This window comes from Nanorana parkeri, unplaced genomic scaffold (genome assembly GCF_000935625.1).
Source record: "Nanorana parkeri isolate BGI_ZX_2015 unplaced genomic scaffold, ASM93562v1 scaffold112, whole genome shotgun sequence".
NCBI lineage: Eukaryota > Metazoa > Chordata > Amphibia > Anura > Dicroglossidae > Nanorana > Nanorana parkeri.
In genome coordinates, this window is record NW_017306380.1 from 498,042 (window position 1) to 515,612 (window position 17,571).

General features: G+C 40.9%; 1 protein-coding gene across 1 annotated transcript in view; it reads left to right on the forward strand.

Annotated features, from left to right (window-relative positions):
• The window catches only part of GPD2 (glycerol-3-phosphate dehydrogenase 2), a 127,982-nt gene that overhangs the window by 51,652 nt on the left and 58,759 nt on the right, over positions 1 to 17,571 (forward strand). The window contains exon 6 of the mRNA XM_018553140.1: positions 169 to 332. Coding sequence (XP_018408642.1) covers positions 169 to 332 — 164 coding nt within the window. The remainder of the gene's footprint in view (positions 1 to 168; positions 333 to 17,571) is intronic.

Here is a 17,571-nt window from a genome sequence, read left to right on the forward strand (position 1 = left end):
CTTCTGATAAAGGTCTTATATTCAATTTAACCCCTTCGTGACTGACGACGTACAGTGTACGTCGCCAGCATCGGGGCTGTTTAAACAGACTCCCGGCGACTTTTGCCGCCGGGACTCTGTTTAAACTTGTAGAGCCGACTGTCGGATTGTTCTTTTGTTTTGAATTAGGTGGTGGCAGTTACCGTACTACTGGGTTGGCATCAAGGCCTATGATCTTGTAGCAGGCAGCCAGTGTCTAAAAAGCAGTTATGTTCTCAGCAAATCCAAAGCCTTAGAATTGTTCCCAATGCTTCAGAAAGACAGACTTGTGGGGGCCATTGTCTACTATGATGGTATGTATCTTGAAATTGTCTACTATGATGGTATGTTTTAAACTTGAAACCCAAAAATCGAATACATTACAGCATACCGTTCCATAGATGTGATGGCCAAATTAGTTTTTCCACCTGGAAATCTTGCTATTAAACTTCCCGTCCTGGGACGGCTCACACTATATCCATGTAGGAGCTATGGTTGTCACTACACTGCTCTCTACCATTTGGACTACAAACACATCTTTCGCTTTTCATCACCATTACATGAAGTGCGGGGGAATTACTAGTTTACAGAAGATAGCTTGGGAGGAAGATAACATTGTTTGAGATTTCAATTCACAGGAACTGACAATGATGTAGCATTTCTGCCAAATCAACAGGTATTTTCTATAAATGTTGCCGGAAAACTAATTCAGTCACCACATCTAGGACCAGAAAGTTGAAATATACAACATTTTTCTTGTTTTCTTTTTTTTTACTCTTTAATGCTCTTTTCTTTTTTTTGTGATAGTATGTTATTAAAGCAAGTGCCAAATTTTGAAATCGACCACCTTTGAATTGGAAATTTGGTATTATTCCAGTGGAGATGGAATTTTTTTTACAATTCATTATTGATAGGCAATTCACTGTATTATTGTTTTGTTGAGATTTTGTCCTTGGATAGAATTGTATTTCTGTGGCTGGTCTGCACTTTCACACGCAGACATGTTCTGTAGCACAGCATTGAACCTGATTTTCTTAATAGAAAGCAATTGTAAAAAAAAAAAAATGCTTCCCTTCAAACGCGATGTGCAGTTTATAGATTTTAGCACTTTCTTTATAATTTGCCTTTGCGGATTGTAACCTATGAATCACACCTTGGTGAGACTCCCATTCAATGATTTAGAATTCTAGCAATGACTCTGGGCAAAGCCTACAGGGTCCGAGAAGATTAAAAAATACATTTTTAACAAATGAGGAACATCAAGAACAGATCATTGAAGACAAAAGCTATAATCATTCTCCCGGGCAAAACTATGCAAAGATTATTGTACCCTGAAGAATACTGTTAGAGAAAAGCGAGATGTCAGATGAAAGTTTCCTAAAGACAGTAAAATACGGTTTCAATTGCCGTGTTTACCTGGCAGAGCTTGTGAACTTTGAAAGCAAGTTCTACTTAAAGGGGCTGTGCTGGCGAAACATGGTAGTAGATTGGTGGGGATGAAAACCAAATGTTCTTTAGAAGACTAAAGCATTTACTTGCGACTTCCCTCAGTTACTTTTCCTGCATGTCCTAGTTTTTGTTGTGACCATATGGTTTGCTATTGCAGGTTTCACCTGTAGATGGTGCTTCTAGTGAAATCTGGTACTACTTCCACTCATGTGTTCCAAATGTCACTTAAAGTAGAAGACCCGTCAATTTAATGGTCTCCCAAAATCGTTACTTTCAACGCATGCCAACTGTCAAGGTTGCCAGTGGGCTTTTTTCAGCTCTCAATCGAACTTTCAAACCCCCAAGTGGCTGGTGTCATAGCTGATCACATGCACTATGCCAACTGCAGTCCAAATAGAGGCACCTTCCATGGCTGTAAAGGGTTGGAGGTTGTAGATCTGCTTTAATGCACTATCTGCAGATGAAATATTGTTTTGAGGCCTCGTTCACACCATCCTCAGTGCGTTCTGGCCCGATTGTGGCCGAAACGCACTGGATTGCATTGCGGCCAGCTCAGTTTGTTGTGTGGCAGAAGAGGGGGCGTGGCGGTCCATTGAATTAAATAGCACCGTAACCACACCCTCCGGCCGCAATGCGATCGGCCGCACAGGAGCGCAAGGCACATCAATGACTGCGGTCCGTTCTGAAAAAGTAGTGCATGTAGCATTTTTTCTGACCAGACCGCAGGCATTGATGTGACTTGCGTTCCCGTGCGGCCCAATCGCATTGCGGTCGGAGGGCATGGCTACTTCAATGGACTGACACGCCCCCACCAGCCCCACAACAAAGTGAGCTGGCAGACGATCCAGTGCATTCCAGCCAGAATCGGGCCCGAATGCACTGTGTCTGGTGTGAACGGGCCCTTATGGCCAACTCTAACAGGATATGCACAGGAGTTGCACCATCCCCATCTCCCGGTCAATGCTCAGCTTCTTGTAAATGCCAGGAATGGGTCAAGACTTTACAATTCATGGCACATGCACCATGCAGTGCATTGTGCAGTAAATAGAAAGCTACTAGGAGTAAGGGGGCGGAATTTCTGGCATAGAGACTTTGCATGTCTTTCTATAAAAAAAATCTAACTTGTAGTGTTTTTTTATTACGGGACTTTGGTTCCGCTTTAACCAATAAGCAGGAAAACACATTGAGACTTCGCTCTGCAAAGGACTGTAAGCTACTATGGGATGGGGTTTCCATGATTGGTGTTTTTTATAGGGTTGTGTATTAGATGAAAATCCAACCAGGTTGTTGGTGAGATCGGGGACTTCCGAAGTTTCACTTTTTTAGACATAGCCATGAGTTTTACTCAGCAGTGGTTCTAAAATCTGTAATTACATAGTAAAAAAAAGGGCCAAGTCAAGGTGACTTTCTGTATTTTTCTTGAAGACATTTCACTGGTCATCCAACCAGCTTTCTCAATTCTCAATTCAGAATTGTTGGTCATGGTTAGGTAATGGTTAGGATTACAGATAAAAGTGTAGAAGAGAAGAGGAATTAACTTTTGTAAACTGAAAAAGTAGCTGTCCCCTTGGTCCTATATCAGTCAATGCATTTTTTTTATTACCTTACAATAGATGAGGAATGGGAGTAACTGTTTGCTTTGAGCAGCACAGACAGTTCTCCTTTCATGCAGTTTCTATTCTGAGTCTCTTTTATGAGCCCACAGCAGTTTCTGAATGTTAATGTCGGAATTCTGTGGTGTGATGGAGGCAAGAAAAAAAATCCCAGAAAAGCAACATGGTATCACTGAATTCCTGATAAGGTTCTCTGCCAAACTGTCACAGATTTGGAGCAATATTTTATAAACGGAAAAAAGAAACATATTGGCAAACTGAAAATCTGCTTAATACAAAAGGGCAGCCATTTTACTTGAAATCTTGGTGCACAAACAGAGTAAAAAGATAGCGGCTCTAAATGTCTCTCCCGAGATTCCTGACAAGTTGAAAGACGGCTGGTTATTGTTCAGCTCAAATCGCTCGCTTTGAAACAGATGTGACAGCTATGAAAGTGGATGCTGGTGTTCTGACTGCTGAAAAGGAACAGAGATGGGGTATATAAATGAGATGCGTGTACCTGAGCACTTCGTCTGGTTGGTTGGGGTGAGCGGTCTGCAATGGCTTGTTTAAAGGAGCATTTTAAAGGACCACTTGACTTAAAAATAAATACAATATATACTTATATTATTCACAACTGTGTTTGTCTAAGTCCCCAAGTCTGTAGAGGAATGGACATATGTTTAATCGTATAGGCATATCCCAAATTTGCCCAAATCTACCTCTCTAGGGCATGTTCCAATGTTGTTTTTCTTTTTCCTTATTTGTATATCAAGTAACAGCTTTTATTACTCTCTGTGATGCCATTACCATGATTGTTACATTCTTGCAGGGGCAGCTGTCTAGGGACAAAGGCACTCTATCCAGAACCACATCTCCAAACATCCCTTAACATCCCTTACCCCGCCCACTATGTGGTCAGGCTCTTGGGAGTTAAAACAGCAGAACTGTTTTTCAGGGAATTAAATCAATGTATGCATGCGGAGAGGGACAGTGAGGGGCAGTGAAAGTTGAAATTCTGTAGTCCAGCAGGGGAGAAGCCAGACGGGGTTAACAACACTTCTTGGGATTTCTATGCGGCAACGGCAGCATTGTTAACTCACTACAGGGAGTTAGGAGTTCTGGAAGAAATGCACATGTATTGGTGATATTTTATTGTCTTACGTGTTGCCATTGGGGAGATACTGTATATCCGGCTTCCTGTCCCAGTGACCACTACCATGATGGCAAGATGGCGATTGAAGAGCTATAGCTGTGACTCAGTAAATGTCAGACCACTGTAGAAAGACCACTATTTTCCCATAGAGATTAAGGCTCCTTCTCTGCAGCATGCTAGTAGGGTACAGGCTGTTATACTCAGGCTGTGGCTGCTTTACAAATACAATTAACTTTAAGACTCTGAACACCTTTTATTATGCCCCTTGAATGTATGTATGTATCTGACAAAACAAATTATTAAAATCTTTTCTCATCTGTAATGGAAGATAGTAATACTGGCTGTCCTTGTACCCGTACCAGTGAACACTGCTCCATTCATGAGTTTTTGTCTGTTGTGAAAACCAACTGTTCCGGAAGTGTTGATCTCCTAGGTCCTCCGCAGCTCTCATTGGTTCTTCCCTCTGACCTCACATCATTGTTGTATTGTACAGTAGTATGAGGTAAAACGGAGAAGCCAGTGAGGGTTGCGGGGATGTAGGAAATCAACACTCCTGGTAGAGGCTGTTTCCCAACAGACTTTGGAGGACAAGAACTCATGAATGGAGCTGTGTTGGGTGGTGTGGGCACCATTCATGTTTACTGCTTTCATATACTGTTGAAAAAAAAAAGTTCTACATTTTTTTCATGAGCGGGTTGATTTAAACTGAAAGTTCAGTAGGGCTTTTATCTTGCATTCATCCTGTGGGTATCAGTTAAGAAATTCCTGCACTAATTGCTGAGGAGAAAGGTGAGGGTGCTTGACTTGGATGTAAACCTATATATTATCTGCAGAATTTCTATGGTCAGATGGAACAAGTGCAACAGATTCCTCCAGCTACACTAAACTGTGTGGATGGAAGAATCTCCCACTGGGCCAAACTTCAGTATCTTGCTGATCTTGGCCCCGCTGGATCTCAAAAAAGCTTTATCCATTAGTGTTTCATGAATTAGTGTTTGGTGGGCCAGGTGATCAGACAGTACACAAAGATCAAGTCTATGGTCTCCTCAAGATGGTAAACATTACACAACAAATGAAATATCATACTTGGCAGGCTGGAGTGGCCCTTAATCTTGGCAATGGCCATATAAATGCACATTTGTGACTATGGAGGTTTTCAAAGAAAGGATATTGCAGCTCGGTATACATTGTCTTGCCTGTATCATGTCTCTTCTTTAATTCCCACCTGCCACCATACCTCTGGATTTTATTACTATTTGAGTTGTAAAGCCCATAGCACTCGGCAGTAGGCATAGTGACAATTGTAAATTGTATTATTGCTCCTTGTCCTGTGGTCCCAATCTGTGCCATGATGCTACGTTCCCCTCGGTATACCAGTGTTAAGACAATTATATTTTTTTATATTCTAAAGCCTCCAGATCTGGCCTAGAGTAGACGAAAGAAAAGAATTATATGTTTGGATGATCTCATAAAATCACATTGATAATTATGCTTTGGTGCTTATGAGCGGAGTCGCTTTGTGGCTAATTTTAATTGATATCCATTCCCAGAGCCCGAGAACACAAAGAGCAGTAGAAAGGGTGTAAGTACCAGCAGTAGCATTTCACAGAAGACACCAGGGGCTATGCTTGCTCCGTCTTAGCATCTGGAAGCCAAAGCATATGTTGGATGTTAGCCTGGGTGTATAGTATGTGTCCTATTTATTTAAGGCTGCCTTGGAAGGCACAACTTGCAAGAGTGTTTCTTAGGGGTACATGTCAGAGTTGATTTAGCATTGACTTGAATTTGGATACTCCTGAACGGCAAAAAGGCAACATTTTTGGGCAAGAATGTGGCTGCTATCTGAGCAGCGATCTGTCACTTTCATTTATGTAGCTCTAGGACATCTGTGAAAGCGCTATGGCGGAGATTTCAATAAATTAGAATAAGCTTTGTTTAAAGAACTGGTTTTGTTTCCTCTTTTAGGCATTATTCGTATACTTAAAGTAGATTAAATCCTAACTGGAAGACATTGTTTATTTAAGCACAGTATATTATAAGTAATTTCAATTTTTTTTAATTCATAAAATACTTATTTTCACATTTTTTCATCCTTATACTGGCTTCAAAGTGCTGCTGATCTCCAGCAGCCTCTTTCTGACACATCTTGTCTACATTCACTTACTTACATCATTGCATTGGACTGGCTTCCTGATGGTGACAACAGAAGGCCATACCAGTGAAATGTGCCCAAGACCGCTTATAGTCTCCATCAGCAGCATGTTTAACCGGGTGACAACACAGGAGCACAATATCTCTCCAATCAGCTGCACAAAACCAAGATTCATAAAAATCCAACTTTTGTTGTTGTTAATTCTATGCAAAATTCAAAATACAAAGTATAAACGCCATCACAGTATATCTCCCACTCCAACACCTTACATGCATTTCACCACCTGGGCTTAATCAACACAGGAGCACAGTTAGGAAACTGTTGTCACTGTATAACAGGAAGTGCATGAAGAAGGACTTTGATGGCAGGACCAGGTATTTTTTAATTTAAAGCTGCAGATTAAAAAAAATGAAAGCAGCTTTTGGAATTATATTTGGCATGTTAAAGCAGATCTCCGGTGACAAATGTTATTAACCCATGCAATGGGGCTACCCCTGCACTGCAAGGGTTAACTGCTCATTTTGGTCTATGGAGGGAAATTAAGTTATACTCAGCCGATCAATGGAACTGGCATGCTCTTAAACCGGTCCTTCCATCCTCTTTCCCTCTGATGCAGAGGTCTAAGGTCCCTGAGTCATCACATTCTATACATTGTATATGAGGTGTGGGGATGCTGAGGGACATACCATCGCTGAAGCATATGCAGGCTGGAGGGAGTGCTCTGAGGATAGGTTGAGTATAACTAAGTTATTTTCCGTGCAGGGATAGTCCCACTGCAAGGGTTAATAAATGTTTTGTCCTGAGTTCTTCTTTAATCACTTCAGAATGTTTCAGTTGTTGAATGGCATGTTAATCATTTTATATTTATAAGAGTGGCAGATAATAAAATAGAACAACCCTTAACTGGATGCCATTTAGTTTGTATTACCCATTGTTTTTATTTTTTTTTGCATCTTAATACTGCACATCTCTTCCTGACTTTTTTAGTTAATTATTTTCCATATGCACTCACTCCAACAGCAGCTTCACATCATTGCGCAGGATTGGCTTCCTGACAACAGTACACCTTGCTTGTGCAATGTACAGCCACTTGTTGTCCCCAACAGGTATGCATGTGACAGGTGACTACAGGGGAGGGCAATTGGGAGACAGTTGTCACCCCATAACAGGAAGCCCCTGAGCTCTCATGGCAGGATCACCACATATTTTTTTTTTTACCTTAAGTGCAGATTTAAAAACAATTAATCTAAATTTTATTTTTAAATTACATTAACATGTTACAATATATATGAAATGTAAGTGATTGGGTTTACAGATATTTTAGGTTATTAAATTGATATTTAATACGGTGCTGCCAATGAACTTTTTTGGGGTTCCTAGAATAACTAACTAAAATGTGAAAATCCTGTATAAAGATATATAGACACTTAAGTCGTGAAAATAATTCCTAACTGTTCAACCTATTTAAATAATTCTTATGTAAAGGGTTAATCTCTTTTTCTGCATTCGCAGAACTGGATAAAGGGACGCATCTGGTTCAACCAGTTAGTGGGCTACAGCCCGCGTCATGTGTAACTACCCTGATTTCCCTCTTCCTCAGAACTGGCTGCAAAGATCCCTTTGTTTCTGAAGTGTCACAACATTAAATTGCTGAAAAGACTGCAAATAAACTAACTAGCTAGAAGAGGAGGCGGTTACTGTGCATCCCATCCTCCGGAACTCTTTACCCCATCTATCTCCCACCTTGACTGCCTTTAGGCGTTCCCTAAAGACTCATCTCATCAGGGAAGCCTATCCCACCTCAACCTAACCGCTCAACCATCACGTTCTCAAATAATTCATCACCACACAGCTACCTCCTCATGTATCGCTTGCCTCTCCCTTTTAGATTGCAATCCCTCACGGGCAGAACCCTCCTTACCATCTTGTCTTGAATTGTATTGTAATTGTAATGTCTTCCTTATACAGTATTGTAAAGCGCTGCGCAAACTGTTGGCGCTATATAAATCCTGTATAATAATAATCATTTAAAAAAACATGAAGGCAATCCTAATCCTGGATTCTCATAGCCATTATAGACTCCAATAGGAAGACCTTCTTGCTGGAGCCCTTCACTTTATTCTCCATATTGTAAATTTAAAAAATTAATTGGCAGAATAAGAATGCTTTGGGGGGAATTTATCAAAACTGGAGCAGACTAAATCTGGAGCATTTGCCCATGGCAACCAATCGGCCTCTACCTTCAGTTTGTTCAGTTAAGATTTGAAAATGAAAGAGGGAAGCTGATTGGTTGCCATGTACAGCTGCTCCAGATTTTGTCTGTTCCAGTTTTGATAAATTCCCCTTATTGTGTTAACCGAACACGTATATGTGTTTCTCCGGAAATCAGCCGCACAGGAACCAACGTCGGTAAAATCCAAAATTTGTTGAAGTAAATCCAAAACAAAATCCAATATTCGATATGCAATGTGTACACCACCATAGATCATTCTCACACCAACACCTCTCATGCGTTTCACCACCTGGGCTTAATCATAACCTCTACGATTAAGCCCAGGTGGTGAAAGGCGTTGGTTCTGTAGAGATCTATGGTGGTGTACACATTGCATATCAAATTTGGATTTAGTTTTGGATTTACTTCAATATATTTTGGAATTTACCGACGTTGGTTTCTAGGCGGCTGATTTCTGGAGAAGTGAAAAGCACACTACAGCCTGCACCCATTGTGCGTATTAATTGCAGCCTGAGATAGAATCGGAGCGGTGAGTCACAGGGGGTGATTTACTAACCTAAACACATGCACGCACCAGGTGCGTGTGATTTTTACACAGCAAAGCGTATTTATCAACCAAAAAGTCTCTATAAGCATATTTCCACTAATGCCATATATGGAAAAATCATGCACATGATGCATATATAATGCTGCTTCACAGTTTAGACAAAAATGGTTAGCTCATGCATTTACATTTCTGCATTCATCAACGCAAGCAACACAATGTAGAGCTAATTTACACAACATCACCTTGCAATTCAGGGCAGGGCTTTGCACAACACACCTGCTGGGTGTGTACACACTACAAAGGTGTTTAGATTCCACCCATAGATCATGCTGGGAGGGAACACACTACAGAGGTGTATACATGTTCGTGGTGTGTTTATAAGGTTAGTAAATCAACCCCACAGAGTTCTTTGAAATTCACCGATATGTGTTTGTTGGACATCCTATTTCAAAGTCATGGACATTAACATGGAGTTGACCCTGTAGAAGCCACAGCTCTTCTGGGAAGGCTTTCTACAAAATTTTGGAGTGTGTCTTGAAATTTGTGTCCATTCAGAATACCTGGGTCACAATCGGTACTTTAACCCCAAAGGTGCTCAACAGAGATGAGGACAGGGCTTTGCAAGTTCCTCCACACGAAAGTCATCAACAAGTAACCAAAATGTCTTTATGGAGCTGGCTTTGTGCACAGGGGCACAGTCACGCTGGAACAGAAACTGCTGCAACAAGGTTGAAAGTAGGCCATTGCCTAAAATGTATTTGTATGTTGTAGCATTACCAGTACCCCTCACTGGAAATGCCAGAATCTATTTGGAGGGGTCCATATACTTCTGGCCATGTATTGTTAGTATGATGGCCACTTGTCCACAAACATGGGCCATATAGTGTAATATAGTGTAAATAAGTAGTGGGTAAGGCAACATATACAAGCACATCAGAATGAGGCTTATGGTGAGTATTCATGTCACTGATTTTCAGGGCCTAACAACTGTCATATATTGAATGGTTCAATAGAAATAGGTTCTGAGCACAGCATCTGTCTGGCTGCCCACTGTGCACTGAATGTGGACTGCAACGTCTGTCATCTTTGATGCTTCATCTGGTCTCCTAAATGTCTTAATTCCTTTATGCCCAACATGCAGCCCTTTTGGCTCTTATTGTGTGGATTGCGAGTCCCCTGCAGACAGTAATCTGTTTTTTTTGATGCAGTGAAGGAAAAATATTCTTTAGACTGGTTTCTAGTGGTTACATGGTTTGGTTTATTTCTTTCACACTCTCCTTTTCATTTTCTTCCCTTTTTCCCCTTTTTTTTAAATCTCTGAAGTGGCTGCAATAGCAGTGATGTCTAACAGCCCCACGTATTGTGTTTTCAGACCGATGAAGCATGTCCCCAGTCTTCACAACTCCTATAGTATCTCTACAATTTCTGACCATCTCATGTAGTATGTCTGCCATCTCGGACAGCATTACGCTCACTAAATATTATGTTTGGCACTCTGATGATGTCAGGGGCTAGACTTGGGTGGGGGGCCCCCTATATCAAATATGTTGACCGTCACTGCATTAGTTTAACAGGCCACTATGTTGTGGAAGCTGTGAATCACAGGCCAGAATGAGAAGTCATGCATGAGTGTCAGGTATGAGTGAAGCGCAAAGCTGGATATGGCCATGAATTTGTTCAACTTTGGTGACCATTTCATAATTATGGGCATTGACAGACACCTCCAGCTGGTTAGAGACCTCCAGCGGGCCCAAGACTGCCAGCTGACTAGAGACCTCCAGCTGGCCAATCTCATGGGACTGAACTAGGTTAGAAATCCTTGCAGATGTTCTTCCCAATCAGATCCCAATCAGGATCTAGGTCCCGCTGTGACACATCTGCCCCAGCCCTGCTCCATAGGGGTATATTTATGTCCAAATTCATCAAAAAAGCCCCCTGCCTTTAATGCTTCAATGCTTGATTGTCCCTCAAGCTCTAGCCTAGCTTTATATGCTGCCCTATTATGTCGGCTAACTAGAAATGTAATGCTGTCCTGACAGCTATATTTAAAATAAAAGAAATACCTAGAAATAAAAAAAGTAGGACAAGATATTTTTTCTACTTGCATTTATTTTATTTGCTTGTATCTTTTATTTTTTTTCCGTCCCATTGGAATTGCTGTACACCTTGTTTTACATTCCCCTTGAAAACCTCCCGACTGTATTGCATCTGCTGTGCTGGTACTTCTGTGGCGGCTGCCAAACGAAAAGGAACATCCGTAGGTTCCATTAACATATGTTTCTAACAAAACCGCATCTTGTACGTTGCTCAGCTGCACAGCGTTATGGCAGCCTTCCCAAAAGCCTGGAGACCGTCCGCAAATTTCCTGCTGTACCTGTAACAATTTAATTGTAGAAGTCAGCCCAGTCAGGCATTCCCGGCTTGTGACTGGGGGACATGAAATTCATTGTCATTATTGTCCCTGTCATTTTGTATCATTATGTCTTGCTGTAGAATTTTCCTCACTTCACTGCCTCTCCTTCCTCCAGGAATCGGAGATTATGGCTGAGGTTGGGGCGGGGGCAGGACTATGAACTGCATTTACCTCAAGGGAGCCACATATTAAACTGTTTTTTTTTTTTTTTAATTCCCTGCAACTGGCTGGATTTGACTGTTTCTTCCCCGCTCAGGCAAATGGCAAAATTATATGTCGTTTTATGGAAATGCCGCAGTCTGCGAGCTTGACCCTTCTCTGCCAAGAGCTATGGTAATGGGACGAGGGTCAGTCTGGTAGTCAAGGGGTTAAACATCAGTGCATTTAAAGAATAATGGTCTTCCGTGCATGTAGTTCAGGGTTACTTTTTTTGCCCGTGATCTTTGTTACATTTACTGCTAAGGGAAAGTGCTAGAAGTATTTTTACACAGAACATGACAGCCTGCGCCTCTGAAAAATAAAAACATAGTAAAGAAATAAAACCGACACGACAGGTGTAAAGAAGTCCAGAATATTGTGAAAGATTAAAAGAAAAAAAAATCAATATAGTCTCTTTTTACCTTCTATGTGCAGTGCTTTGCAGAAGTATTCCTATCTTTTAGACTTCATAACTTTTTGTAGTTTTGAAATCTTCAATTAAAATGTTGAAAGTGTATATGCAAAAAAACTAAATTGAGTACATCTATGCAGTACAGCCCATTTCTTCATGTTTAGTGTTTTTACAATAGCAGGAAATACAGATCCTGTCAGAAACCCAGTGCACTCCCTACTTCCTGTAGTGGGCTGATAACGCTGCCAATGCTGCACTGGAATCCCAAGCACTGTTGTCAGCCCCATCTAAGTTCTTCCCTGCTAGACTACAGAACTGCACCTATTACCGCCCCTCTATGTCCCTCTCCACATGCATAGGTTGATTTCTTTCTGAGCAAAACAATGCTGCTGTTTTGACTTCCAAGAGACTGCCTATAGGTATAATGATCTTGGGATCTTGCCTTCCCCTGGATCAACAGTGGGTAATTGGGGGCATAGCGTTCTGTTTAGGCTTTTCTTCTTTTTTTTCATAGCTCTATAGGTTGAACTCGATGGGCATTTTTTTTCCCAACCTGACTAACTATGAGATGTAGTTCTGAATGGTGAACCTTTTGTCTCCCAGCAGCTTCCCCTGCTTTGCAGTTCTGGTGATGACATCACAGGAAGTCTAAAAAATCTGCTTCTTGATAAAGTAGGTTAAAGAAAATATTAATGGTGGGACAAGCCCTAGAAGGGTAGGGGGAGGTATGGGGGCAAAACTGGGACATGCATGTACAAACGTGTACATTGCTCTGGAGACATGGGAACTTTTACACGTACACATGAATCATTTTAGTACATATAATGTAACTTTTTTAAAGTTTAGTGGCCCTTTAAATGCCCCACTCCCATCGCTATAACATAAGGGAAGGTGTTCTGTAGTTAGGTGAAAACAGAGCAGGGCTGACAACACTGCTAGGGATTTCAATGCAGCAGATGCACCGTGTTGTCAGCGTAGGACAGGAATTTATAAGCTCATTGGATTTTTGACATATATCAATGTTTTTTTTTCCTGTACTGGACACTTTAAAATGGATAAACATTGGAAAATGTGTATGTATTACAGAGGTGTAGTGCATGTTTTTTTTCCTACAGACATACCGTTTAAAGACCAACTCCAGCCATACCTCTTTTAAGGTAGAGCAGGGAAAATAAGAACGTCTTTTAGTTTTGATTTAACTAATGCAAGTTGCCCATGCCCCTGAAGCATTATAGCAACCATAAATTATAACATTTCTGCCACCATGTTTCACAGTTGGTATGAGATTCTCTTCCTAAAATGCCGTCCTCTATGTTTAATGTCAATGTGGCCAAAGATTTCTATTTTTGATGCATCATTTAGGAGCACATTGTTCAGAAGGCCATAAATGACAAGCTTAGTCTTACTCTAATGTTTGTGTTTTTGGACAGTAAAGAGCTGTAAGGAAAGAGTAGATAAAGGATTTGAAGCACTATACCAGTTAAAATAGTCCAGATACAACTTTATTCCATCAGAGTCAAGGGACATTCAAGTAGAGCAGCCAACTTATTTCATAGGTCCAAAGCACACCCCCTTAATGAGAGAAATCATGTACGTGCACTATGATCCCTGCAGCTTAAAAGTTGTATTGAGTTATTATGGGATTTCTTCAAATCCTATCATGCCTCTGGGAGTTGTGCCTGTGGCTATTGTAGTCTCGCAATGCCTCATGGGATTTGTTTACCATGGCTGAAGTGCTGACGTTGCCTACCCTAGCTCTACCCTGTATCTCTGTGCGGAGGTGGCTATATTGGTAGAAGAAGGGGCTTATTTCCTTATGTTAGAAGTGCCCCTCTTGTTATTTGCTCTGATGAAGAGGGTTTATCCCTTGAAACACGTCAGCAAGAGTATTGCTCTGGTTCACATCTTGGTTGTTTGACAGTTCAGCCCAATGCCGACCATTGTCCATCAGTGTGGATGGTTGTTCTGAAAGCTTATGTAACAGACACTGTTTGTGAGTATAATTTTTTTCTTCCAGTTCTATATGAATAAATAAAACAGTATTTCACGAGGAGAAGGCGCTGTTCTCTTTTTCCTTGCAGAAGCGCCCCTCTGATGAATGGTGATCTGATGCTGATGGGATAATATTTAAAAAGCAGTTTTTTTCAGCTTTGGTGAATAGGCTTCTCAAACAGAGTGGATTTTGAGGAATATTCTTTCCATTCTGAGGGATAGAAGGTTTTAGATATTTCTTTATAACCTGAAACTGACTGGTGCTTTCCCAGAATTGTATCCTAGATTTGTGCTAAAATCTCCTTGGTATACACCACGCCGTTTGTTGGGATGATTTCCCTAACAGAAGCAGGTGTGTTTATTTTGAGATAATGTGGCACTTTAATTGCACACAGGTGAACTCCATTCAATCAATTATGTGACTAATGATGGCAATTGGTTGCATCCGAGCATATTTAGGGGTTTCACAGCAAATGGGGTGAGTAGTTCTTTTTCTCTTTTGGAAATAATTTGGAAAATTATGATTTTTTTTCTATAATAATAATAATAATTAATTTCTATTGAGCAATATATATAGATATATCTATATATAGATATATAAAATATAAATACACCCCCATGAAAATTGTTGACTTTTTCAAGCAAACATTAGATCTTCATTCAAACATAAAAAAGGTGAAATACTTGAGTAAAAACTACAGGAAAATTTGCCTTTTTTAGTTACTATTTTACAAAAATAGGGTGTAATAATGTACTGTGATAAAAGTAAGTACACCCTTGACCTCAGAAGCTGGTACCCCTCAGCAGAAATTACTTCTTGTAGGCCAGATGTTTGTGCGTTGTGATGTTTGTTCCTTGCATGCCCATTTTAACCCCCCCACAACATTTCAGTGGGATTCAAATCAGGGATTTGACTAGGTCAGTCCAAAAGTCTCCTCTTTTCCTTCTGAGCCATTCCTTGATGGATGTGCTAGTGTTCTTTGGATTGTTATTGTGTTGAAAAATCAATTTCCTGTTCAACTTTTGGACAGATCACCTCATATTACCATTCAGTATAGTTGAATATAATGTAGAGTTTATATGTGACTCGATTAATTCATGTTGCCCAGGTCCTGAGGCATTAAAGCAACAAACCATAACAATCCTGCCACCATGCTCCTCAGTTGGTATGAGATTCTTTTTTCTATAATACTGTCCTCGGTTTGCTCCAAGCATGTTTCAGAAGGCCTTAAGGTGCCCATACACCTTACAATTATCGGACAAAACTTTTCGTCCGATGATCGAATAGTCGTACGATTTTCGTACGGCAGCCCCATCCTGCCCCGATGATCGCAAGATTAATTTAGCCGTAATTAACGAAAAGCACCTGGACGAAATGCGGTAATTGATTTGCCGTATTTTCGTTAGCGCAAGCGCAGTGTAGATCGTACGACTTTTGACGGACGGAAACACCAGCAACCTTACGACAATCGTACGATCTAGCAAAGTTTTCAAACATCCTTGACCGTCAAAAGTCGTACAATTGTACAGTACTGTCGGCCGGACACTGCAATGCACACATACGATTATCGGACGCAAATCGTACGATAATCGTAAGGTGTATGGGCACCTTAAGTCTATATGTTAAATGACAAGCTGTAGTCTAAAGGTGTGCTGTGTTCTTGGTAAGATTTTTGACGAACGTAAAACCCCTCTGAGTCATTGATTTTCGTTCGGTTAGAGAAAAAATTTCCAACCCGACCGATCGAAAAATTTTGATCACAATTTTTATGTACCGTCAACTGTTCAATCCTGGTTCGAGGGACCGTTGGTGTACGATTTCCAAATGAAAATCGTACAATGTATGGCCACCGTTGCACCATTCTTTTTGGATATCGGAGACTTTTTCCTGACACATCTCCCGTGCAAGTAATTTGATGAAATCTTTATCTGATTGTCAATACACACAACTGTTTTATGACTTACCTACTGATCCTGCAATAAAAAAAATGTTGTTCTTTGAGATTTCTTTTAGCATCAGATGGTCAGCTCTTGGGCTGAACTTGCTGATCTAGGCAGTCCCTGAAAATTAGTTGCTTGTAATAAAGGCCACTTGTAGATTATGTTCCTTTTAATGGGATGATTGATTTCAAATCATTTGGCGACCTTTCCAGACTCGTAGGCATCAACAGCCTCCTTTCTGAGGGCCTCATCAAGCTCTTTTTAATCTTGGCATGATAACACCACACAGGTTAATAGCTAAGAGAACACCAGACCTGCGATCTCTGAGGATGAAATAAGACAGGTTCCACTTGCATACTCCCTAAGGAGGTTCTTATCATTGGCACCTAATCTGGAACAACATATTCTAATTTCATGGAGTTGTTGTAAATATGTATTCTTTCCATGTGACAAATCTGCATTTTTGTTAATTTAGAATCTGACAGTCACTGCTCTCTTCAGGGTGGAGACCGTGTACTGAGCCATTGGCAGGTACATGATCGCTCAGCTCTCAGTATAGAGCTGACGTGGGACAGCTGCAGTGTGCCATTCTGGTTTTGGGGAGAGTATATTTTACTCTCCCAGTACTTTGCCCTTAAAACTAAAATTTGATAAAATATACATGGGACACAGGCGGTGGTTGGGGCGGTTAAGAGCCCATATAGTGGTGACCTGCATTTTACCGCACCGAATCAATGCGGGTCACCGCTAGGACACTTAGAGATTAATTGTTTTCTGTGTGCCCTGTTGACATCACAGTGCGGGTGTGATGGGTGGCGTGTTGCGAAAAATGCAGGATTTTAGCGGAAGGGCTAGTGTGAAGGGGACACAGAGTTCAACCTTAGATACTAAACAGGTCACCAACTATGGTTGCAATTCTGTGTTCATTAAAAAAAATATATTAAATGTATTTTATGAGGCTCACATTATTTCCTAACGGCAGCACTCAGACTGGGAAAGGGAGTAGCCGGTTGGGCTTTGATGCTCTACACGTATAATGCCGACACGCTAGGAGGAGACAGCAGAGTGAACAGATTGATGACTTATCAGTGTGCTGTTGCACCTTCAATGAGCAGACTGTGGTGGGTAGAATGTTCACTGTGCTGGAAGGAACTGGTTGTGCTATCTGGCAGGTGTATCTGGGATTCTAAGATTGGCGGCTCAGGATTACAAAACCTTTGGCAGGTAAAGCCATTCCCATATAAATTTCATCGGTGTATTTATCTACTTGCCTGGAGTTCAGCTTTAACTTGTCCACTCCTGCCTCCGAGAGATCATGGTAGCAGCCGTCAACAGAGGCTGAGATAGTAATACTGATATCATTCACTTTATTGTTGTCAATGTATCTCTTTCAAAGGATCTGACAGGAGGTTATCATATTCTATATTTAGCTTGACATATTTTATTTATTTTGCTGCTCTTTACATCT